Source organism: Polyodon spathula, chromosome 13, assembly GCF_017654505.1.
Source record: "Polyodon spathula isolate WHYD16114869_AA chromosome 13, ASM1765450v1, whole genome shotgun sequence".
Lineage (NCBI taxonomy): Eukaryota > Metazoa > Chordata > Actinopteri > Acipenseriformes > Polyodontidae > Polyodon > Polyodon spathula.
This window is the reverse complement of record NC_054546.1, coordinates 1,698,939-1,724,628: the sequence shown is the minus strand read 5'-3', so window position 1 is coordinate 1,724,628 and position 25,690 is coordinate 1,698,939. Positions and strand designations below refer to the sequence as shown.

The 25,690-nt window shown below is 38.4% G+C and overlaps 1 protein-coding gene across 3 annotated transcripts; it reads right to left on the bottom strand.

Annotated features, from left to right (window-relative positions):
* Nucleotides 1-263: 263 nt before the first annotated feature.
* On the bottom strand, nucleotides 264-25,154 carry gpam (glycerol-3-phosphate acyltransferase, mitochondrial). Of its 3 annotated transcripts, none has more exons than XR_005951344.1 (22): nucleotides 25,009-25,154; nucleotides 21,559-21,695; nucleotides 20,871-20,990; nucleotides 20,556-20,629; nucleotides 19,976-20,089; nucleotides 19,318-19,464; nucleotides 18,560-18,659; nucleotides 17,344-17,480; nucleotides 17,100-17,199; nucleotides 16,397-16,609; nucleotides 16,061-16,174; nucleotides 15,702-15,787; nucleotides 14,556-14,671; nucleotides 14,021-14,091; nucleotides 13,573-13,837; nucleotides 12,919-13,061; nucleotides 12,292-12,369; nucleotides 11,477-11,614; nucleotides 10,797-10,986; nucleotides 10,498-10,556; nucleotides 10,041-10,211; nucleotides 264-413 (listed from the first exon to the last, which is right to left on the bottom strand). XR_005951344.1 is itself a non-coding variant. In XM_041268012.1 (22 exons), the coding sequence occupies exons 3-22, from the start codon at nucleotides 21,658-21,660 to the stop codon at nucleotides 10,095-10,097; spliced, it is 2,484 nt and encodes an 827-aa protein (XP_041123946.1). In that variant the 5' UTR covers nucleotides 21,661-21,695; nucleotides 23,804-23,865; nucleotides 25,009-25,154; the 3' UTR covers nucleotides 7,785-10,094. The 3 variants fall into 3 exon arrangements, 2 of the variants coding, with proteins under 2 accessions (XP_041123946.1, XP_041123945.1); XM_041268012.1 differs by lacking the exon at nucleotides 264-413 and adding an exon at nucleotides 23,804-23,865 and having other exon boundaries at nucleotides 7,785-10,211; XM_041268011.1 differs by lacking the exon at nucleotides 264-413 and having other exon boundaries at nucleotides 7,785-10,211.
* Nucleotides 25,155-25,690: the final 536 nt, after the last annotated feature.

Sequence of the window (25,690 nt, the reverse complement as noted above, 5' to 3'; positions counted from 1 at the left end):
GGAGTGTGTGGGAGGATCTCATTATTATGGTCTACTGTTAAGAAGAGAGATTATTAACTATTTCAATGGGTTATTGAAGACCTTTTCAATGAGACCTGAAGCATTCAAACAAGATTTTCACATTCATTCTAATTAATTCCACCATTCTGAGTAAACAAATAATAATAATAATAATAATAATAATAATAATAATAATAATAATAATAATAATAATAATTCAAAACAAAATAAAAAATAAACTGCATAAACTTTACAAATGTAAATAGTGCTGCTCATCTGATTTGCCACCTTGCCTGTGAGTATGAACATGACTGGTAAATTTACAGAATCAAGTGAGTAGGCTGCAGGATATGTTTGTATCATTTTCAGTTTCTGGCCTCACATCCAGTGGTGTAGTCCTATATCTGAAGGTCCTGGAACGATAATAACATATTGATTTATCAAGAAAATTATCATATGAGTTCTCTTTTTTTTTATTTCTATAGTAAACGTCTAGCAGCACACGTGTCTGTGTGTCCGTGGCAGAATGGGTGTGTCTGAGCTGCCTATAGAAAATAGTATCAAAATTGGGTTCTGGCTGGACTGCACCTCTGACCTCTGACCTCTGATCAGGACCAATCTAATGCAAGTTCTCTTCTTATGAATGCTAAGCTCTAAATCACACATTATATATGTGTGTACAGCTATGGACGAAGGTTTAGCATCACCTAGAATTTTAGGATTGAGACATAATTGATAACCAAAAAACTATGTGAACACAATTGAGGTATTTTACTTATCATGTAACAAAAGAAACTACAAAATGATATTGCAAAAGCCTACAGGAAGCATAATAGCAGTACAGTATTTTTCAGTTTATGCAATTTGTTTTGTTAAGCATATGAAGAAATACCAAGTGGAATTTAATTCAATATGTTAACGTAACATCATTCAGATTAATTCGACTTTATGGAGCAAAATGAGTCAATTCTTTAGGGTCATACAAAACTTTTGGCCATAGATGTCTATTCTATGACTGTGGGGATCCAATGTTTTTATAAGCTTTTACACCCTGTGGGAGAGCCATCCTGGGGCTCACTCTTATGGCTTATCTTTCCACGAGAACCCCTTTGATGGTAGAACAAGCAGCAGCCATATTATAATCTATCTGAAAGAGAAAGTGAGGAGAATGAACGATACACATGTTCACTGAAGACGAAGGCGACATTTGGAATATGCAAGCTGGTGTTTTCCCTTAGTCAAAGGAGCAGTCCTAGCCTTTGCTATGCTATATTTAACAGCCCATGGCTTGCTTGATTTTAATGGAGTTTAAAATATATCTGTCCACCTGGTTAGATGTGATCTGTGTGCCGGATCCTTTAAAAGGCCTCTCCAGTTGCATTAAAGGGATTTTTTTCTTGCTGTGTAAAGTGCAACTCAAGCCTCCTGTAAGAGAAGAGGGCTGTTTTTGAATGCAAATGTGCTGCTCTGCACCCTTGATCTTACCGACACATGGGCAAGAAGAGACAATAACACTTCTTTTATCTGTTTTAAACTGTACTTTGCTTGAATTACAAAGCACGTTAAAAGAAAATGTAATGCATTTTCAAGTAACTAATTATTTTTGTAGAAGTGTAAGGAGCAATTACAATAATTTGCGCAAACAAAAAACATAATCTTGCTTGTCACATCTTCCCACTACACCCGGTCATATTTATTTTACATACAAAAGTATACTAACTAACGTTATTAATACTTGTCAAAACAACCATTGGTGTGTCTGTATGGACAGAGCCTGGGAGGTGACATGAGAGAAATATATGTCTTGTGGTCTTGAGATACCTTGTACACATGACTTACTATCTTAAGATAGCAAATCGTGTGCACGAGAAAAAATTCCAAAATTCCAATAGAAAACGCACAAATATATTGTGGTTTTTACTCTGTTCACTCTGAACCGCGAAACGAAATCGCTACGTGTCTCGTTTATAGAACTACACGGGGTGCCAGACTTGCCATGATAGCAACATGACGTGTTTTTGTGTTTCCAAGTTGAGTTTCCAAGTTAACAGTGGCACAACGGTTAAAATTTCCATGACTGCTTGTTACACAATTCATTATGGAGTCAAAAAGGTTTTCCACCTTAAGGTATGTTGTATTATAGCACACATATCCTTTAAAAAAAGCTAATGAAGTGCCTGGAGCTACATTGCTAGACATTACAAATGATATTCCCCACATCTTCAAACCTCGTTAAATATGATTCACTGCAGTTAAAACTTTAGAAATTAATCAAGGGGTTAAAGCTAAGGAATAAGGATCCCATATTTACAGGCACACTTGTTTATGAATTTGGAGTGTCCAGGTTTTGTTTTTTGTTTTAATCGTTGGCATTTCAGTTCTGCAGAGTATGCCAATATCTGCTGACAAGTGCAGCGTTCCATCTCTGCCACTCCAGGAAATACACATTAAACCAAAAATCTAATTCAGCAGGAGGAGGCAGAGGAATGAGTAACCTGCAGGTCTTGTTTTCTGGAGGAACAGAACATCCATTTACAATTTACATTTGCAATCTAGCTGTTCTTGATGCTGTGCCAGATTTGAAGCTTTGCTAACTGTATTAGCATTTGGTAGATCAATTCTCATGCCAGCTGTGAAATCTGTAAAACTCGTTGGTATAGAACCAGGATTCATGTTGGTCTGACTATGCATACAGGCGTGTGTGTACTGTATGCAGGTATGGGATAAAATGGAGTAAAGCTTACCAAATTGTCTCAAAACTTGGCAGTAGCATTAGAATATCAGATACTGGGGATATAGAGGGGTGTCTGTTCATGCCACATTTTTGCATTAATCTGGAGAATTGCTTATTAAATTGTGATTTAGCATTTCATTGCTATCAGTTCCATTCATATTCTATACTTGTCTGTAATACTGTTGATAAAGTGCATGGTCATCAACTGTTTTTTTTTTTTTAATTTACAGCCATGGCGGGGGATGATATACTTATGTATGATTATGTCATCTGTTTTAAATGGGAAGCATCACTTAAGGCAACACTCCAGACCACCGTGACATGCGGTTACAATGTTATTACACATCAACAAAGCATTAAATGCAACTATTCCAAATGTACAGTTCTGTATATAGATTCAAGTATAGAAATCATTCTCCTCCATTTATAGTACTTACCACGTGCTGTTACTGGACATTACTTATAAGCAAATAACTTGCTCTTAAATGTAATTATTTACTGGATTCTTTATTTTGCTCTTATTTGAATTTGATCTTATTGTACTTAACTGCTTTTAGCTGTAATGTGATATTCTGTAATGTGATAATTTGCAAGATAATTTGTAATGTGATACTTTGTAACAACTGTAAGTCGCCCTATATAAGGGCATATGCCAAGAAATACATAATAAGTAAATGAGAATGATTAACACTTACTCCTAATGGGCTTCAAGTATCCCACTAGCATTGCTTTTTGGGCTGTGACAAATGCTGAGGTTAAGCAAACTTTGCATTAATAAGCATCAGGACAGCATTTGAGTTTTTTCACCGGTACTGTTACTGTGGATGTTTTATTCACAAGAACGCCACACTGTGATCTTTGCTTATGGTGGGAGACTATTCATGCATGGTTATTAGTGTGTCCGCCTACAAACAACACTAAAAGAAAAGACATTACATAAAGTGCAGTTACAGGGCAACATTCGCAAAAAAAGAATGTAAAAAAAAAATCTATATTTTTCCCAGTAGAAGTCTCAAAAAATACATGCAAGAAATGCACAATGAAGTGATATCCCAAACCAATCAGTAACAATATAACCAGTACACCAGAGGGTGACTAGCAATCTCAAGCACACAGAGGGTCTGCCAGTATGGATTTGTAAAATGATTCTTTAACACAACATAAAACTGACAACTGCATGCTCATATTGTTAACTAAAAATGATTTTTCACTCGAATCAAAACCTCCTTCATGCATGAAGTATGTCATATATACTTGACAGAACTAAAGCAAGCGTGTTGGTTACAACAGAATATTCTTTAACCCATGAAGGCTTTTCTGCACTTTAATTGGGAAAGTACTTCCTACCTCTGGAGAAAAAAAAAACAATGGACTTTCTTGTTACCTGCAATATGATTTCTTTTTTGTTGGAATGATGTTCTTTTGGTAAATGGAAATGAAAATTTCCATTATATATGTCAAAACTTTTTGGTTTATACTGCAGCTGTTCAGTGGTGATGGTGACTAAGAGGTTCAAGTACAGCATAACCTTGAGTTTCAGCACAGCCACCTACCCAAGCAATACTCATGCAGCCTAGCTTGTGAATGGGTTTTTTTTTTATTTGTTTGTTTAATGTATACAACTGATTCAGGAGTAGAAAGTGCTCTTTTAGTAGTCATAATTATGATGACTCTGTCAGTAGCTCACTACCTGTACATGGTGGACTATAGAATACATGACAGCTTTTGTGTTCGGCTTTAATATTTTATTCTGCTTTGAATTTCCAAGAATACGCAAGAGAACTAGACCCAAGTCCATTATTATTCCCACAAATAAAGCCTTACCAGATTGTTAGAAGATGGTTGGGCGAGCCTGATCTTGGGATTTTGTAGGGGTTTGTGTGTGTTCTTCAGAGGGCTTGAGCGGACAGGGCTCTTGCAACCCTTGCTGTATGGACTTCTGGCTTCTAATTAATCATTTGTTTACAATCAAAGTGTTTTTCAATAATTTTCATTGAGCAGTACATTGCAACTTGTTTTTGAAGAAGTTGAGAATGAGATTGTGGGAAGTCAAATGCAGGTTAGACAGTGGAATAACAGAAGCATGCACTCGTGCACACACAACCTGTATACTATCAAAGCAGAGGTGGGGGCTCATGTTGTATGAATGATCGGCTCGGTTTATCTTTGGGCGGTGCCAATTATAATAGGAACGAAAAGTCACAATATTCTGAGAGACCAGGCAAAAAACAAACCACTAATCTCAGCATCAGAGAAACAAAAACACACTTTCATGGACACCAAAAAAATAAAAAGGGATTAGTGTGGACATGGCCCTAAATAGACAGTGGCATTCATAAACATGCTCTTAAACAAATCCTTAATATCTATTGAGCGCAATACAGAGCATCTACCTGTAACCCTCTTAATACCACAGAACATTTCATTCAGTTTCAATGTATTTCAAACTGCATCAAAAGGGGCACCATGTACTGTACTGAGCAACTGATAATTCACCAAAAGCATCAGAGCAGCTTGCTGCATGGATTCACTGGGGCTTAAATTTCCTGGACCAACAGTGCCCGTGTGAAATCAGGACATTTGATCATGCTGCTAAACAGACAGCAGAGATACAGAACAGTAAAACCTCTTCATCCATCTCCTCTATTCCAACCAGCAACTCCTGCACTGTCAGACACAACTTCAGAGATGTGCAGAGGACATTATCGAGTACTCAAAGTACTGCGACTGTCTAGAAATCCCCTCTCCATTTGTGACAGATTGTTTTCACTGGGCCCTGTAAACAGATTGTATGTTTTTCATGCAAGACTACCCTGTACTAAATGTGAAAATACAGGCAGTTCATTAAACTAAACTGCACTTTGCATTGACTCATTGGTGCCCAAACTCAATGAGCACACATCATGAACTACCTAATGTTACTTTAGGTGAGGTAGTTGAGCAGTGATAGCCAGGGTCTGTGTAACCTGTGTGTATGCTGTATTGTTAGTATAATCAGGCAGCAAATCAGTTAGTGTTTTCTGGCACTCAAAACAGGTTGAGTAATACGGCCTTTATACCACTTTGAATGGAACTACATGAATAAATGAAATACAGATGCCCATAGCAACCACGCTGTGAACAATGCTGGAAAACTGTTGGATTTAAAAGAAGAAAAAAATAGTCTATACACAAAAATATCATTAGAATCTTTGTTTTTAGCAAGTTGCTTTACGAGTAACTGGTTAACTGATACAGTGTAACTACTTCCAATTACCACACACAAAACCAATCCAGAAAAGTACAGGGAGAGTTGCGTTTCTTGTTGGAACTGGTTTGTTATTATTTTGTGAAAACGATAAAAGCTGCAGTGTGTGGCTGGAAGATTAACTATTCTACAAGCTACAACTACAGTCCAGTCATTTCAAATATTTGGACTGTGCAAATTAATAATATACCATGCTCACACAAATGATCAATAAAGATTATTGGGGATTATTCTGCAAATTAAAAGTCCTTTATTCAGTATCCTCTTTTATTACAATAATTTCACCCAGGGTATAGAAAGATTCTTTTAATTAAAAAATCATAATATCTAACGTTACACATAACACCCCCGGGTAGGGGTATAATCTTCACATTTGTTTGCACATGTGCTGTACATGAAGTACTAGAAGAAAAGCAGATGCATGTGCTTGTACTTTTGTCATTAGATGGAACCCCACTGAATCATAACAGAGTTGTGAAAACATCCCATAGTAACTCCTCCACGTCCACTGTCTGTCAAAGGAGACATCCCCTCCATATGTCCACTGTCTGTCAAAGGGACCATCCCTTCCACATGTCCACTATCTGTCAAATAACACCCACTATATGAACATAATTTAAAATGTTTATTTATCATGTAAATTAAAGAAACTACAAAATGATAGTGGAAGTGTCTACTGGAAGCCATGATAGTAGTACAGCATCTCATGCTACATTTTGAAATGTCACATTTTTGTGAAGTATTTGGTGATGTTTGGTATGTAATTTAATATGTTAATTTAACATTATTTAGCAGGTTTCATTCGATGTTATGAAGCAAACAAATTGTATGGAGTAATGCAAAACATTTGACCATAGCTGTACACTGCAAAACCCAGTCTTAAGAGAACAGCTACAAACCAAGAAAAATAGGATACATAAAACACTGCACGGTTCGTTCAAAATGCAGATGTTACATTCTTCAGAAAAAAAAAAAAAAAAACATTGGAATAGAAAACTTTGATGACTTGGAGAGTTTGCAAGCCACCAAGAAGTTTAAAAGACCACTACTGCCATCTAGGCCATAAAAAGTGCAAGTACAACTATTCCAGGAAATGAGAAGCAGAGGAATAAACACATTCAAACTCTGCTAATAAATAAAACCTTGTGCATGATCTCTTGAGCAGTATGGCCACAGCACAGTCTGGAGACAGACCTTTAGATGTGAGAAGGGAAGTGCAATATTGATGCTTTGTCAGGCAGCTCCCACAGCGTCTGAATACATAAGAACAAGGTAGTGTGCTACCTTTGAAGTAACCTGGGTTACATTTGTATAGCATAGTGTTAATTGTGTTAAAAAGCTGATCAGCTTGTAGTTTCCTTTCCCACCTGGTCACACTGATAAGGTTAAAGCACAACACTTCTTTGAACAAAGCCTGTTCGTTTTACAGTGCTTGTTGTAATTCATGATAAGTATGAAGTGGCACAGACACACTGCACCCTGAAGAAGTAGGAAGGAGTCCTATATCAGGATTTATTTTTTCCCAGTTTAAGAGTCTGTTGCCATGGTAACATTTTAAATTCACAAGCAGTGAAGTATTTTTGTATGGTTAGTTTGTTACTTTATTTTAAAAACAAACAATGACAACAGTGCATTGCACTACAGGATCAACGTTACAGGACAGAAACAAACCGAATTTACACTCCAAGTAAACAACGGTACAAATCAATAGGCATCACCAGACCAGTTATTATAAAATCCAGTTTCAGCAGCAGTTAGGTTATTCAAATAAAGCCTGATGCAGAAGTCTTGTAACAATATGAAGCATGCATAAAAAAAACGTATTGACCCAATAAATATTCCTGCAGTTATGATTATTGCATTATTACAGAGTAATGACATTCACATTTTTTTATTTAATTTTAAAAGTTTCAATAATGAGCTCTTGCTTCTCAAAGCAATTTCATATAATTCAATATCTTTTCACAGGCAATATTATAAGCCCCACAGGGTAAAAATGTCCTCAGGTCATCTCTATTCATATTCAAATCAGAGGCTAAACAAAACAATCAGAGCTATCGTTTTAAAAATCTTTAGTACAACAAGACACAAACCACAGCAGATTACAAACCAGCAATAAGTGTTAAACGGTCTTAAACTGAAGCTGAACGGGAAATCAGATCACCACACTCACATTTTAATTACGGCTAGTTTTACAAACGTGTTTTTCTGTGAAAGTGCACAATCTCATACCTAGCTCCAGTGACTTTCATACTGGCATGGAAAAGGGATCTGTGGTTTTTGCTATCTTTACTGTAAACTACTTTAGTTGTAGGTTTAAAAAAAAAAAAAAAAAAAAAAAAAGCACGTACATCAAATGTACATGTCAGCTGAATGCACTGTCCCCTACATTGACTTCACATATAACAGGGTTAGCAAGTAGAGAGGTACCTTTTCTCGATTTAAGATTTTCAACAGACACTGGACTATTGGATTTTCTACACAGGTAAACAAGCTTGGTACAGTTTTACATACTTAAGACAACAATGCAACACACAGAATTTACAGTCATTACTAAGCATGTACCTTAGTGGTAGCCACTGATCTGCACTTCTGAAAATACATTAAAAACTGTTGTGTATCCTTCAAAAAGCACACCAAGACAACCTACTTTCTTCTACACCAAAAAACAAACAAAAAACAAAACAAACAAAAAAAACTGCATCTTGAATTTAGGAACTATTCTCAGCACTTTTGAGATGCAAGTTTGATGCCCTTAACACAGAGAACACATGATACTGGCAAAACATGTAATTTAAAAACATTTTAGGATCTACGTACTGTATCTTATGAAATTCAAACAGCAGTATGTACACAGGCTCTCACAGTTTATGTTATATGGCTTTTGGTTAAAATGGCACCAGAAGGTGTCTGTTTTAAAAAGCATTTGCAGCACTTCACCTGCGAGGCTTGGAGGTTATGTCACAGTGGCCCGGGCAGCTGCTGAAGTGTACATCTGTCTAAGCTCTGCTGCAGTCAGTATGATGTGTTAGTTTGTTTTAGTGCAGCGCTCCTAAAAGCAGGCTTTGTATACAGAGCAAGAGCTATTCTGATGCACAGAAACAGTTCAGGATGTCCATCCAGGACAATGGCAGCTAGATACCCCAGTGTCATCACTATCTATTCTGCTAGATAGTCATGCCCAACCACGGGGCTCTGAAGCCTGCCACTCCAGCACTCTTAATCACCTCCTTCTCCTGTAAAGTATTACAATGTGTATTCTGCAACAATATTCTCATGCCTTGTCCACTATAACCAGTGTGAAAACAATGCTGAAAGTTGTTTCAATAATATGTTGCCTCTGTTAATCTTCACAAGAGCAACTGTTAGTCTGACCCTAGCTAAGGTTTTTTTATTTTTTCATTTTAATACTTAAATTTGACTGACTGTACCTCAGTGTTGAATTGCATATGTAACTCAGGCCAGAAAGGGGTACACACATTAAAAAGGGAATTCATTATCTCTCTATCAGAGATATGAGAACTGTTAATTCAAGTATCCATTGTCCCAGAGGCACATGCTTTTAGAGGCTCCATTTCAGACAACCATCCGATTACATTGCAATAATCTTTTTACAAATACATCTGATCTACCACTGCCTTCTTATTTAAAAGGGCATTGTGCTGTAACTGCAATTTAAACAGTGTATCCCCAGTTTTACTTTCACACTTGGAGAAATGTAATGTCCTTACATTAACTGTAGTGTATTCCCAGTTCCTTCTTATACATATTTTTATACAAAAGGCAACCGTATGTATTTTTAGGACTGTGTGTGACCAAGTAAGTTATTATCAAGTACTGAGCTGAGAAAAAAAAAAAAAAAAAAAAAAATAAAACACAGAACAGGCCTTTCACAGGCCAATGTACTAAACACAAAGACAAACTATGAATGCATCAGTGTTAATAGGATTGCTTGCATTTAAAGCATGATATTTGCTGTGTGTTAATAACTGTACATGACACAGTCTAATATTTCTTAGTACTTCATAAAGGCACTTCCAGGTAAAGCTAGAATAGCACCTTGTGTCTGACAGCCAGTACAAGCCCCTTTGCCAGTGCAGGAGATGGTTCGTTTTATAACACGCTGAAGTGAAGGATGTATTCCAGCAGCTTGTTACGGTTAGCTTGAGGTAGAAAGGTACTGCTCAGCTCCAAGATGGTCACATGGTTTTCACGCTTTTCTTTGAACACCTACAAAATTGAGGAAAAAAAATAATAATTTACACAGTACTGGTATTTCTTTCTGAATTCACACAACTGCTCTATTTAACCACCATCCTCAAAAAACAGAAGAGAAACAGTCACTGAAAAAATCTCCGAACCATGGAATACAAAGGCTTCCCCAATAAGTCACTAATAAGATTGTTTGGTGTAAAATATATATGGCTTCTGAATTTCGGTTTTACCCTGATATTCTCATTAAACACGTTAGCAATGAACTGTAAATACGGTTATGATATTCTCATTAAGAACGTACCCCAAGTTCTTTAAAGGTCTTCACTGTATTTTTCACAAGATGGTGGGTGGCGCTCTCGCCTAAAAACAAACAAAGAAACTTTATACTCGTCATCTCAGTGTGTTATTACAGACTGTAGTAAAAGGTACTAGAATAATATAGCTAATTAAAATGAACTCATTTTGAAAGAATATTTGCATTTGAGTCCTAAAAGTAATAAAATGCTTTAGTTTTACAGGATACCCTAAAGAAAACACTATTCACAGAATATCATACAGAACCTACAGTAGGAAGTACCTTTCACTAACAATGTGACTCACCAAAAGCAGCCACTTTCTTCTCTGTCCTTGTTATCAGGTACTTAAACAGCTGGTTGGTATAATCCCTCTCTGTAACAGGGCCCCTCAAACTGTGGACAAAGATGGCAGCTGAACTGTAGGCCTCCACTACAGGACCCAGAATGCTCTGCAGGAAGGTCATGAACTCCTGGTGCTCCGGCAATGAGCTCACCTGCAAAGAAAAGTGATGTCATCACGATACCGTCTGCAATTGCAAAGAGACAAAGGGTTCAGATCGAATTATAAATTTTTTTTTAAAAAAGGTGGCAAATTGAAATACCCTTACCATCAAATTACGTTCACAAAATTTTAATTACTGTGTTATTCAGACGAACACACATGCACTGTTAGAGGTTTGCAAGGTTTTTTTTAAATCAATCACAGAGATACTTAATTTACGAAAAATAAATACATAGGAGTTGTGACTAAAAACAAAGAAGAGGAATGGCATAATGTGTGAAAGATTTAGATATGAACTAACGTGCAATTATATATTATATATAATGTTAACAGGATCTGCATCACTGATAAGTGTCGGGAGTAGTTTAATTCTTGTACAATACCAAGAAATTAGATAAAAATGTATTCAGGAAGATCCATGTTTTGTTTCTGCAGTACATGGTACAGAAGCTAGGCACAGCAGAACACGGACGAGCTTGTACCTTGAGGTACCGGTCTCTCTGCTCCTCTCCAAAGTCACTATCTTCATCCTCTTCATCACTCCTCCAGGACAGAGGCTCCGGATATTTTTTTGGCCAGGGTTCCTCTGTCGGGCTGGGGCTCAGATCTTCCTGATCTTCCTGAAGAAGGGGAGGGGTTACAACAGCTAATACAGATTAACGGTTCTATTTAGATTAAATTAACTGATGTGGAGAATAATCCAAAGTGATGCATTAAAATGTAAAACATCCACAGGCAGATAACCTCCAAATGACATGAGTGACCTCGTAAACACTGTTTTGCACACACAGACCCGTGGGTGGCTTATAAGTGTTACACTGAGGACCTCTAGTGTATATAAAATAAACACAAGATGAAATCATAGTCTTTAGTTTTTACAATTGCCATTTTTTTAGGATGCCGATCTTGTCTTCATTTACACGCATATTCTCAACTACTGATCAAGATGAAACAATATGTAAGATTTGGGGCATAAAACATACGTCACGACTGCAAACGACTAACTTTAAGAAGTGTGCTTTCAGACAGTATATAACCTGTATTTCACAGTAGGCTACATATTATGGAACTGATTTATACCAAAAATGGAAATCCCAGTGACGCCTCTGGAATGTTTACATAGCTTTTCAAGTAACGAGAACCGAGGTGAGCGAATTATCGATGCAAGTGACATATGAGTACTAAATGATATTTCTGCAGCCCAATTTCAAACTTAAACCCATAAAGTTAGAGTTGATAAAAACACAGCTTGTAATGCCATGAGCCAGCACACACACAATGAATGCATGCAGCTTACCTCTGCAACCAGAAGGGTGCCATTATGGATTAATCTCCCCACTGCTTCATGGAAAACCTGGTATATCATCTGGCAAGGCTGTTCATGGAAAAGAAGAGCCCATTAATTATGATATTGATTCAGCGCTTTCTAACAATTGAAGTTTAACAGACATTCAACATTATGCCGATAAGTCCAGCTCAAGATTAACGGACCCAAGGGAGCGATGGTGAAAGGGGCACTATATACTGACCTATGCCAGATGTCGAGTGAGCTTTCAAAGTACAGCAAGTCATTCAACACATACGGATAGATCCCCAGAGCCATTTACTCCAAAATGTCACTAACATGACTTTTTTCACAAAGTAATAACGCAGGGCTTACGAGTAGTCTTGTCGTTCATTTTTGTTTTAGAATAGCAAATGGTATTTTGTCCAAATCAGACAAAAATAATGCTAATGTCAATTTGGAGTAAATCACTTTGAGAAAGTCTTTGGAAGTCAATTTACAATTAAGGTAAGTCTTGCATTTGTCTCACTATACAGCACTGTACCTCCTTGTTCGAGTTAAGCTATAAACATAGACTACCTTATCAGATAATATAACATAGACATCATTTAAAATAAAGAGACAATTCGTTTTACTCACCAGCGCAACAGCCACTTCGTTAGACAAGAAGTGGGAGAGGCCAGCAGCTTTTCGGATCAGTCTTTCTTGGCTTACCAGTATCTTTGATGTGCTCTGTACCACTTCTGTGGTATTTTCCCTCAGCATAGCAAAGAGACAGCAAGCTGTCAGGAGAAACAATACAAAACATGCCGAAAGAGCATCAGTTCAGCTTCACACAGGGCAGCAGTAACTGCAAAGTCATTTCTATACATGGCTGTTAGGCCCTGTTGTGCGCAATAAGTTCTGGTGGTCTCAGCTAAGCAATGAATGCAGAGCTGCCCATACAGTTGTTCAAAGCCACCGTCTCATGCAGTCAATCAGCCTTTCTTATGAAGCTTTATTGTTGATATAGCCCTGGAACAAGAACACCTAAAGTTAAGCGTGTACATGAAACCAAACAATGCAATTAGAAAACCTCAAACTGGGATATACAGTTGTTCAGAAACAGGTGCCTGGAAATCCCTGGAATGTCCACTAGGGGTAGCGTGTGCTGTTGGGGACAATCACGGGACAAGCAAGCTTTCAGAGTGCAGTGCAATCAAAAGTCTACTGCATCTCAGGAGCACTATATTATATAGTTACAGAATAAAACAGAACCAAATGTCATTACTGAAGTGACATTTTACTACTCACCAATGATGGCTTCAGTAATGAAAACGTGAAACAAGCCATTGCTATAGAAGTTTAGTTCAAATAAGGCAGGGATAGCTGTGCTGGGAGAGATGAAGAACTCAGTGTTGCGGCTGGCACTGGTGATGTTAACACAGTTTCCAAAAAGGTGCAAAGCATGCATGACCACATCCTCAGAGTTGCCTGAAAAGCCCAGATCAAAATCACGAGCAAGAACCTCCTCCTTCATGGAAAAGAAGTCCTCCACCAGCTTCGACAAGCAGACTCCCTGCAAAAACAGAATAGGACAAAAGATCAAGGATTTATGAGACTAAATGTCTCATTAACACAAATCAGGATCATGTTGAGAGGTCAGAAAATAAAATACATACATTTAAAAAAAAAAAAAAAAAAGCAGTACAGGCAGTACAGTTTGCAAACTTCTAAGGCATTTTACCAAACAAACATTTACCTGTCTGTGTCTGTACAAAAGTAAACAAGCGACTATATGAGTGGACATCACAGCCGATGACTTATTGGCAGCTGGAAAGAGACAAACTTACCATTAGCATTTTACAAGCAACGCTCACTTGAAATCCTTATCTGTTTTACATTTTATCAGAGCAGCAAAAGCGCAGATGCTTTTCTTTTTTTGAGATTTCAACTTGAAATTGTCTTTAAAATGTTCTGGATCAACTTCAGAAGCGTGATGCTGGCTACTGGCATTACATTCTAAACAGTACATTTGAGTAACTTTGGTTGGGGGAGGGGTGGTTATACCTAAAAAGAAGGAATGCAATCCAAGTATATTCCCTGGTTCTGTAAAACATTCAGAAAGGTGCAGTTTGATCCTATCAACATCCTTAATCTCTTACGTAAACTTTCCTCAAGAAATAACTACTGTACTAAAAATCCCAAAACCTTAAGAGCAGAACATTTCAGATGACTGTCAGCATGGTGCTGCTGTGCCGCAGGATAGAACGTGGAAATTGGGAACGGGCACTCACTGAACAGGGCATGCTTTGCCAAGTTGGAAATCACTTGTCGTCTCCAAGGTTCCTCCGTCAGGTCTCTGAGGTTATGCCGCTCAGCCTCCTCCTCATCAAACAGGACCTGGTTTGGACTACATGACAAGAACACGCAAGGCAATTGTTTAGAGTTTAGCACAGAGAGAACAAGGGGGATTAAATGGAAGCTGAGTAAAAGTAAGTTTAGAACAGAAGGCAGGAAGCTCTTTTTTTTATGCTTTTAAACGAGTCCCCCCCCCATCCCGTCCCCCCATCTCATGTGCTGACACAGGACTAGCCTTGACTAGCTAAACTTTTCTTATGTACTGTAATACAGTTTTAAACACATAAGGTATATTATCAAACAAGAAAAAATGATACTTGGTGTAGAATACTTGTCAGTGTATTATCACTATAAATATCTGATTAAAAATGAACTGCCACAAACCTTGTTCTGTGACAGTGACCAAGATCTATTGGATAGTACATTGCCTATTTCTCATTTAAAATTTACATTTCTAATAACCATGATGTTTAATAAGATAACTTATCTTCTGTAAATGTCAGCCAAGAATCCGGTAAGAATGTATTATGCAATGTGCTTTAAGACCTACAGTAATGAAGCTGTGTAATCGGTTCCATGATAAGGAGCCTGAACATATGCTGCATATATTTTAAATATGTTTAATGGACCGTATTTGGAACTGAACAGGAAAGCAGACTGAAAGAACAAGCAAACAGGAGCTTTTGCCAACTTGCAATCACTTAATGCTGCCCTGCAGACAAAATAGCGAGGTGCTGTGCTCAGTAGCCCTATCCTCTTTAACCTTTGTGTGCCCTTGAGTAAGATGCAAGTCAACCACCCTCCCCCCCCCCCCCCAAAAAAAAAAAAAACCTGCTGAAAAGCAATAAAGATGGTCTCCTGGAACTACAGTACTTCTTCTAATGAGAGGTAAACTCCATCCTGCTGTCTTCAACATATTTTGGCAGAAGTAAATGCACAATGTATATGTTTGAGTAGAAAAGGTGATAAGAAACCAGAGTGATGAAGGTGACTGCATAGGGGTTGTCAACCCAAACTTCAGATACATGTACTTCACACAGATACCTCACTCCTTGGGTGGGTGTACAGTATATTAAACATACCGTGTTGAGAGGATGGTTGGAACCAAGATCTGCTCTAGGGTCAGGGGTGCAGGAAGCGGTCGACTTCTTTGAGTATCAAGATACTCCTGAAACAAATAAAATAGGGTTGCAGCACTGAGCAAACCCAATATAACAAACACAATCTAGAGAAGTCCAACAATGAAGCATGAAATGATACTGACAATACACTATAAAAGTCTGGATAGATCCATAACCTAGCATCACACAAATCACCTTTCTAAAGAAGTGCTGCAGTTCATAAGGGAGAATCCCAGCGCAGACTTCCAGCCACCCACGGCTTGTTAAATGCTTTCTTGTAATGCATGTCAGTACACAAACATTCCTGGAAGGTTCCTTACTTTTAATGAGAAGGGCTGTGTGAAGTCCACTCGAACACAGCCGTAGTTCTTGCGCAGCATCCTGAAAACGCCCTGCGCTACTCCCCACAGGCTCTCATTCTTCTTAGGCTTTCCCTAGAACAATAAAGATATTAAAGTCAGTGCTAGCTCACACTAGGTATAGCTTTCCTGTCGATATTTTAAATGGCGCACAGCTGATAACATATCAGTAATTCATGGATATAAAAACATATCTGTACTTTGAAAGAGACACACTTACTTCAAACTACAAGCCTTTGAACAGAAACTTAGGTCAAACGTTTATTTCACAAAATTACAAAACGTCAATGTTCTCACCAGCTGTTCGCTGTTGTAGTTTCCCTCGATGATTCGGTCATAGGAGATCCCCACAGGGACAATGAGAACGTCAGGGATGGACCCGGAGCACAGGCTGTCCACAACAATGGAGAGGAGGCCTGCTCTGGCTGGGGAGGCTTTGCCACTGCGGGAACGAGTGCCCTCCAGGAAAATCTCCAGAAACTGGTGCTGCCTCAGCAGCTCCTCGGTGTACTGAAAACAGAGAGAAGGGGAACTTTTACCCCCCCAATCACAGGTCACGAGGAGCATCGAAACGGGGGGCTCTGCACAGGAGATCAGAACTGAGAGGTGGCACTAATAGAGAGTCAAAACAACCAAGAAATGAAGAACTATGATTGCTCAGAACGAATACATTGAAAAAATTGAGTGGTAAGCTTTAATATTTTTTATTATTATTATATTTTATTTTTATTTTTTTTTTACACATTATACCTTTTGCTCTACTGCTTTTAGTGAATTTCTTCTGCAAACCCACCTAGATTAACAGCCTGCTGAGATGCCGTTGAAAATTGGATCTATAGTTTCCAGCCATGCATTCTGCATATTGAACAATGCACATACATTTTAAAATGTCCTTGTTGTGTAAAATGCCGCAGGACTTTGGAAAGGGACTGTAGTTTTACATTAGCACGGTAGTATCTGTATTAATTCCAACACATTTCGGCATGCAGACAAAACTCACTACATAGAGAAGTGACCTATACAAGACATCTTTCTTTCCACCAGGCGTCTCATCCAGCCTGCGGCGTATGAAGAAGCCGCCAAGTTTGCGAATCAAGGTGCTAAAAGAAAAATTAAGGAATGTCAGTTTCTAATAACGTACAGCGTGCATTCTAATTCAAAACCTCCCAGTAGTGTACATATAGAAAACCGAAACACCCCCTCTACTTGGAGAAGGGTTAGCCGGCAGTTTGTTTGTAACCCACCTGAAAATAGGGATATTGAGGTTGTTCCCAGCAGCAATGTGCGGTGCTTTGATGTTATGACAGAAGAGGATGAAGGTGATCAGCAAGTAGTCTATATGAGATTTATGGACTGGTAGGAAGACCAATGGAACATTGTGCTGAAATGTAAAAAGAAAAATTAATCAAAAGCAATAAATAAATCAGCACCATGTAGGTTTCCATATCCATCCAAGACAGTAGCTTCGCTGAACTAAAGCAACAAAATCAAAGCCAGTATAAATACTGTAAGCTAACTGGTCTTCTGACTACATTACTAGCAGGACCTTTAACATCACTATTAATGACTTCAGTTAACCATTTCGGCGCATTTGATGAGACAGTCACTTTGCTGTCTCTTGTAATGTGCCAGTGACGACAGGTTGTATGCCGTGTGTTATGTGTATGCAAAACGTTTCAACAATGACTTTGATAGGCCAGTGTGAAAGGTTGAATTTTGATTGTGCCAAAAAGCTAGAACACAACCACTGTGGTGGCACTCAGTCCTAAACATGTCTGAGAAGTTTGAATGACCCTCACTCGTTGCCACGGACAAGTCATGCTGATGCCACAGAAACAGTTTGAACCCTGTGATCATACACTGTAGATTACATTGAACTTTGTTATCTTGACAATTAAATACTGTATGCAACCCAAAACAGATTATTTCACCAAGAGATAATATATGTTCACTTAGGAGATCTGCAACATCGAGCATGCACAGAGTGATGTGCTAGACGTGCTTCTCATTATGAAGAAATAATGTGATCATGGGATTCTCAGAAAGCAAGCAACAATCTATTCCCTTCCAGACTGCTTCCCACCTGCAAGCCAAATTCCGTAGCAACAAAACCACAAATCCAGCAACATTCATAACTCCAAACACACGCCGTGCCAACAATGACAAGCAGGAGCTACTTCAGTTCCAGCTTTGTTAATCCTCTCTGAATGCACCTTTTGTTGGAAACGTATTTCGCTTGGTTTTGCAGCTACGTTAAACATTAAAAAATAGCAAAAACAAAATCCAGTTTCAGCTCTAATATGCAGAAAAAATGATTCAAATGTGGTTTTCTGCTTAAATGTACGTGTATGTTTTTCCATCTAGTAGCCCTTATATCTATCTTCGGATTTATCCTACACAGTTTCTAAACAATTAAACCAATCAATCAATAAATAGGCACTTCACCCTGTGCATGCTTACCTCGGTCGCGGCTTTTTTCACCATCTCCAGCTGGCCCTTGTGTATCTGAATGCTCCAGAAGAAGCCATTAAACAACTTCAACAGCACCCAGCCGGTTATCCTTTTATGTCAGAAAAACAAAGTTACCTTTAGTTCCCTTGCACTAGAAGTCCCATACCGTAAAGAATTTTAAACTGTAGTTGCACAACCAATAAGCTACTTTAAAATATGTTCGTAACATACATTCCTCTCCACTGCTGTAAACACTAAGAATGGATGGATGGGTTTATCCATTCTACCCCCCACACTGATCATGATACTCGATAGCTTGCAGAATGTCATAACCAAGTTCATCACAGTTGGATACACAGAGCTCTAGATTCAAGTAAAAATGTAACTGACATACGCAAGCAATTCAAATGTACATAAAAACAGACCGAGCAGTGTGTATCCTGCAGCTAAACAAGAAGCAATACATTTGTTTAAAGATCCCTGTTGCATCACAGTTTGTTTGAAAAGCATGCTCAGTATAATCTGACATCTCGGGCAGCCTACTGATACTGTGAACAACAGTAATAATGCTGACAAAAACAAAAAAACAGTATATGCTACAATTGTTATCTTTAGCCGTTTCGTTATTCCTCATTTTGTCACAGATCCTATAAGGAATATTCCAAATGTTATAGGTTCTGCAGCTGCTATACATGTGAAACTGTAGACTTTCCAAGTGAACTCTAACCCTGTCCAGTAGCTAGCACTAGATACAGTGGCCTGTTTACCTGATAAAAGCAGGTGAAATGTTGGCCACCATTTCCTGGAGGATTTCTCTTGCCTTTCTCTTTACTTTGCTAACAGCCTTGTGATCTAGCTGGGATTCCACCCCTGGGCTGTTTTCTTCTGCCACGTCTACAGTAGCCTTTTGGACCCTTAAGAGAGAGAATTAATAATTGGTCATTAAAATAAAACTTTTAATGCAGATGCTTTTACAGGCACATTTGCTAGAAGTGTCAGAGATATCAAGTGTCTGCAAGGCATGAAAAACATGGTAAACTTCACCAGCATGGTGATTCCAAAATGGTAAAGTTAAGGTGGTGATTGTGGGGAAGCTCAAACAGAAAATAAATGTGGTCATCTTCTGAAATAAATACAGCCTGGCTAAACTATTGCCAATAGATGCAAGTCATTTTGCATATGACAAAGGGTGTGCCAGAACTACTAAAAGGTATCAGGCTTGTGTTACTAGCAAACAGTTATCAGCCTGAGCACCGCACACATTGGTGCAGATATGGCGATAGGGTTGTCAACTGGCAATTGTGGCAGATCATCTCATAAGGAAAATGATCTGATCTTTATAAAGGGACTCCGCAAGACTGATATCAGGCATGCAACCACTGAAACAAGGAAAGGCTATGGGAAGAGCCCATATGCTTATGATACCTGCTGTTGTTCAACACATTCTCCACCACGTTCCTGGCAAACATGTCCTTTTGAACATCTCGCTCCAAAACAAACAGAACATAGCACAGTCGTCTGGCCAACCAGCCTCTGTGCCTGAAAGCAAGCAAATTAATAAATTAATCCATCATTTCGTTTCAATGTAATGTAAAACACATTTCCCAAGAATGCCAACCAGTTGCATTCTCTTTGTTTGAAGCCAATACAACTATTAAATGTTTGTGTTTTTTTTTTTTTTATATATATACTGCCGTAATGAAGCACAAGTAAAAGGATTTGTGAAACTGAACCTCTTGTTTATTATTGAAAACACCACCTCAAATGGTGGGTTGAATCCATTGGCACAGGCACATACAATTTGTGCAGCAAGTCATGCAATGTTCCCCTGTAAAGATAAAAATGAGAAAACTGGCTGAAACTAGTCCTGCTGTTCAAGGGCCAATCCCCAAATACACACACAGCGTGTGGCAATCGGGTGAATTATCTACCAACAAACTAATCTATCAGCCGAGAGCCACGTTGCCTCATACATACACAAAACAAACACAATGATGAGACCTACCTAGTATGTGTTTCATTGATATAGATGACATTGCGCAGGCCAAGTGAGGGAATGCCGGGATTAAAAAGCTTTTCCTGGAGAAAAGAAGAACAGAGCTGCTCAAAACAACTGCAGGGTTAGGTTGTCATTATGATTGCATACTGAGCCGGATAGCAAAGCTCTTGATTTTGGGGACAAGGTTAAACTGACAAAGACTTCTGACAGAAAAACAGATGCATTTACAGAACATTAAAGCAACAGGTCTGAAAAACAAAATGAAATAAAACAAAAACATATTTGTCAAGAAACCCATAAAGATGCACCATGTTTTCTTACGTGACTCTGAGGACTGCAAGAGTGACAGCACCTTCCAACGAAGGGCCTCTTGCGGTTCAGCAGGCTTTCTTTCCATTTTGAGGCCGTGGACCTAAGAACTGAAGGACTTGAACTCCGCTCCTGGAAAAACAAATATTTTTTTGCATATTACTTCTAATTTATGCTGATTGGTGTCAGGTAAATTCAAGTGTGTCACCCTAACAGTAAGGAGCAAAGCACAAGAAGCTGAACAGACCAGGCTTTTAACACCAGTGGACCAAATTCAATTACCTGGGAAAAGCGCTCCGCAAAAATACAGCAAATATTGACCATTGCATTGTTATTTAGATCTACGACTGATAATGTGTCAATTAAATAAATACACCCACACACAAATAAAACTGCTCAACATTCTATTACCTTTATTGCATTCATTAATTTATTACTGAAACTATTTATTTAATTCCCTGGCCAAAAGCCAAATGAATTATTCCGTACACATCAAGTATAATTTAAAAACAAAATCTACCGCATAATGAGGCACAGTTTTACTGTGATCCAGCACACTACAAATGCAAAAGCTGAAAGAGATCACTTCTTAGAGCCACCTTCATCTTTCTAATATGGTACAGCCCTGGAGTCAAATCTAGCCTCTTGCTCTAAAGATAAAGCTGTTACAGTAATACAATAATAACGTGACATGTCTTACCAAGTCTTCACTAGGGTGTTTCCATCTACCGCCACCTTGCTCCACTGAACTGGACACAAAGACAGAGTCTAGGGACCCAAGAGAGAGCACAGCCTCATCCATCCCCCTCCTTATATTACAGACCGAAAAAAAGACACCTAAAAACAAAGAAAAATAAACTGTTAAACAGCACAGTAATTAGGTCTACTGTCCAGAAAACATCACTGCTTCATGTTCATTCACTTAGATATGTTCCACTGTACCGTGCTTAAAATAGCGCAAATCATGTTTCACATGAGGTCAGCTTTTCTTTAACGCAACGTTGATCAGCTGACCCAATATAAACAAGAGCTGGCACAGGAGATTATTTTAACTGTACTGTTCAACAGAGCAGCACAACCTCAAGTTCACCAAGATCCAGCATGCAGTAGTGTCTGAACTCCTGAAGAGACATGTGGCACCTTCTACAGTATTGTACCTGCAGCTGTTTACTCTGCATCAAATTACAATACATTCAATATGGCACGCGGTCGTCAGATGGAAACTACAACGAGTGATATGCAGTCTATAAAAGTGTACCAGCTACTTTACAACACGTAACAGTCCTTAAACTTCTTGACCCTCTATAAAGCTATACATAGCTTGGTTTAACACTCCGGCCAAATCCAGTCTGTACTGAATGAAGTTTTTACTTCAGACTCCCTTTGTGACAAATGGGTTCTGTGGATATCCTTAGCTGTCAGTAACATATTGTACTGTTGTCTCTATGGCTACTATTGAACTGTTGCTAAAACACTGGTACTGAATGCAAAGTGAAGGGACAGAGAATTAACACATCTAAAATAGCATGGAAAACTTGGATTAGCATATCGAGATACCGAACCAAAAACCCAACAAAAGCCTGCTTCATAATGATAGATATGGATTAAAATGTTACTGTTGGAGATTTTGAGATGGCTTTTGATTAATTCGTTAAGGATTAACTGTGTTCCTGTTTTGCATCTTTGCAGTCATGTGCATTAGTCATACAACATGTTATTTAAAATGTATGTACTGCTAGAACCCCAACTGCTTTATGAAACGGGCAGCTTTTCCTTTCATCGCAGCGGAACTTGGTCCATCAAACTGGTTATTCATAGTGTGTGACAGCCACATACTGTGGAACACAATACAGCCCGTATTGAATCTGGCTGAGTTTCACACTGCCACTGTAGAAGTTGCTCAATTATAGGTGGAGTGTCTACTAGCTGTATAGCAACACCCTGTACAAACATGTCAAAACACCGGGTAAGTTTTGAATCGAGCATTCGTATTAGCAGCATTCGTATACCCTGCAGCCACTTTAGAAATATCTACATGTGATTAAAATGTCACAAGAGAGATACTGGAGACCTCTATAGCACTGTATATGTCCCCTGCTGGTAGCCAGAATAGCAAACAGAGGTGCTTGGCAACAGTAAAGAAAAGCACAGAGCAAGCAAATGAAAACTGATGTGAACAAAAACTGATTGAGCACTTTATAAAATCTACATTTAACAATATTATGAAATACAAAATCAGACTACACTTACTAATCACCCAGCACTGTTATTATCGTGCTGAGTAATTAGCAAATGTTGACTACATCATTAAGAGTGTCAATGTGCTGTGTTTCTCAATAACTAGACAAATATCATAGCTCGTCCTTGTGATTGAAAACTGTATAGCTACCCTTACTGTACTCATCCATAACCATGCAAACCAGGGGAGGAAACATTACAAATGGTTATTTTCACAATGAGAGATGGCAATTTCGTTTCTTAAAGCACTGAGTAACAATGCAGTCATACAGTCATGCATGAGGCACACACTGAAAATCTTAGGGACAACATCCCTGTAACGAAGGTTCGTGGCACATGTTAGAGAGAGCTGTGAATATATGACCACGATTTTGCGTGATGGGTGGGGATCGAACTGCAGTACAGTATGGCTGCAGCTGAATCACAACACTAACCTTGAAAACCTGCATGTGTTTATATCTTATTTAGTAGAAGCAGTTCTCTTTCTTTTTTTAATGTTTGCCTCCAAACACCTGGCATCCCCCAGGTTAGTGTTTACAGCAATAGAGGATGGCAATGACCCCTGTGTTCTTATTAAACAAGACTTCATCGAAACCACTAGCATACAGCCAAACTGCAGAGTGACCATTTACCATTGGATTCATCCGCATGGTCACTACAGGGTCATTCGACAAATCACCCAAGCAATCTTTCACTTAACACCCTACCTCACTCGATTTACACCAAACGCAAAAGGGTTTTGACCTTGCAGCGAAACTCCAAACAAATTCTGAAAAAAAAAGATGTAGTATTTTTGCTTGCAGTGGGGCAAAATAAATAAACCTTACCACAGCCTAATTTCATTTTACTCCAACTGAGTTCTCAATTCCTTAACTATACCCTTAACTGAACTAAATTTGACTAATTAGACCTTTTTAATTGTTCTCAGCTCCTAAAAAGTTGCAGATTTCAAGTTACTATGTTAAATGTTAAAGCTAACTAGAAATCTGCAGCTGTTTAAGAGCTGAAAACAAGTATAGAAATATTTAAAAGCTTTTAGTTTTAGGAGGAAAACCCGTTAGTTGTAAATTCGGCCAACACTAATCAGTTAAGCTGTTTAAAACTGGCGCAGCGATTAAAACCGGAAACAGGGGCAAGCGCTCATAAAGCATGATTAAGTTACACCAGCATAAGACGAAAGGGAAGTATGGGGTTATACCTTAAGTAGGTCAAATAAACAGTTACTGCTGGACTACATAAAACTGCACAACTTGTGTTCATAATGATACAGGCTGCTGCACTGAAACACCGTAGATTCTGACGGAAAAGAGGCAGCTTCCTTTGACAGCAGGGTCCCTTGATAGAAATACTGAACTCAATAAACAAACCGTTGTGCGCAGGGTTATAACACGATATTAAATACGACACTGTCCTCCGGTGTACGTTCACATTAAGAATTAAACGAGATGACTTTAAAAAAAAAAGTTTCAACTGCGATTCATTCACAGTGATGCATTACAAAACTATGAGACAGTTTTAATGATGTTGGCATTACAAAAATAAAAAGCAAAACTATTTGAAATCACGACCAAATTCATATTTACCGTTAGTATTGATGCACGTGAAATACGGCGTGTATATAGACAGTTATAGTCCTTATTTTTATGACAGCGTATGTTAATGGATTAAAACCAAGAATATTTTACACAATACGTACAGGCAGGAAACCTAGACATTTACTATCTTTCTTTCACGACAGTAGTACGATGATGGTGCAGTGAACATACCGGCAGCCTGCATTGCAGTCAGCGTGTCTACCGAAGAGGCCCTTTTCGATCCCACTGCTACTGTCCTCTTTTACATACCCTCAACTTCTTAAACAAGTTCCCCGTATTTATTACTCATAACGTCGATACAGCTGCTGTGTCCTTACCTTGTAAGCGAACTGTCTTGCTACCATATCCGGCGTGTTTTCTACAGATGCCCTGCTGTTTCTCGCTTTTCCGTCCTTGAAGACGCTGAAAGTGACTCGCAGCTGCTGTGTGCAGAAGAAAGGCTGCTCCGACCTTAGTTCTCTTTCAGGTCCGCATAGGCGGCTTGTGTATTTGACACGTGCTTTGTTGTTACCAAAACGAAAAAAAAAAACCGCAAACGGCGCTGTTTCTGATCAGGTCTGTATCTCTGATGCCCTACTCTCAATGCTTAATGCCATCTGCAAAAATGAATATTAATATATGATAAAAAAATAAAATAAATGAAAAAGTTTGGGTTCATGCAGTGTTTAGGTGTAATATATTTTAAGCTTCTGCAGAAATACTTTTTGGGCAGAGCTACTTAAAACAGTAGATTAAAAAAAGAATAATAACTAGCTTTAGTTAAAAGCACAATTAAAATCCGTTTTTATATTCTTCATTATCATTATCCCTGTTCGAAGTCCCAGCTAGGACTGGTACTAGTACTGTAGTGGTGGTAATACAAGTTTTAAACTGGTCATGCTGGTTTGAGAGACTAGTTAAAAAGAATTCTGAAGTCAAATGATTGTGATCTACACTAATACCTGTGAACTTGTTCCATAACTGTAATCCAATTGTAGCATTTCAACATAACCAGAGAAA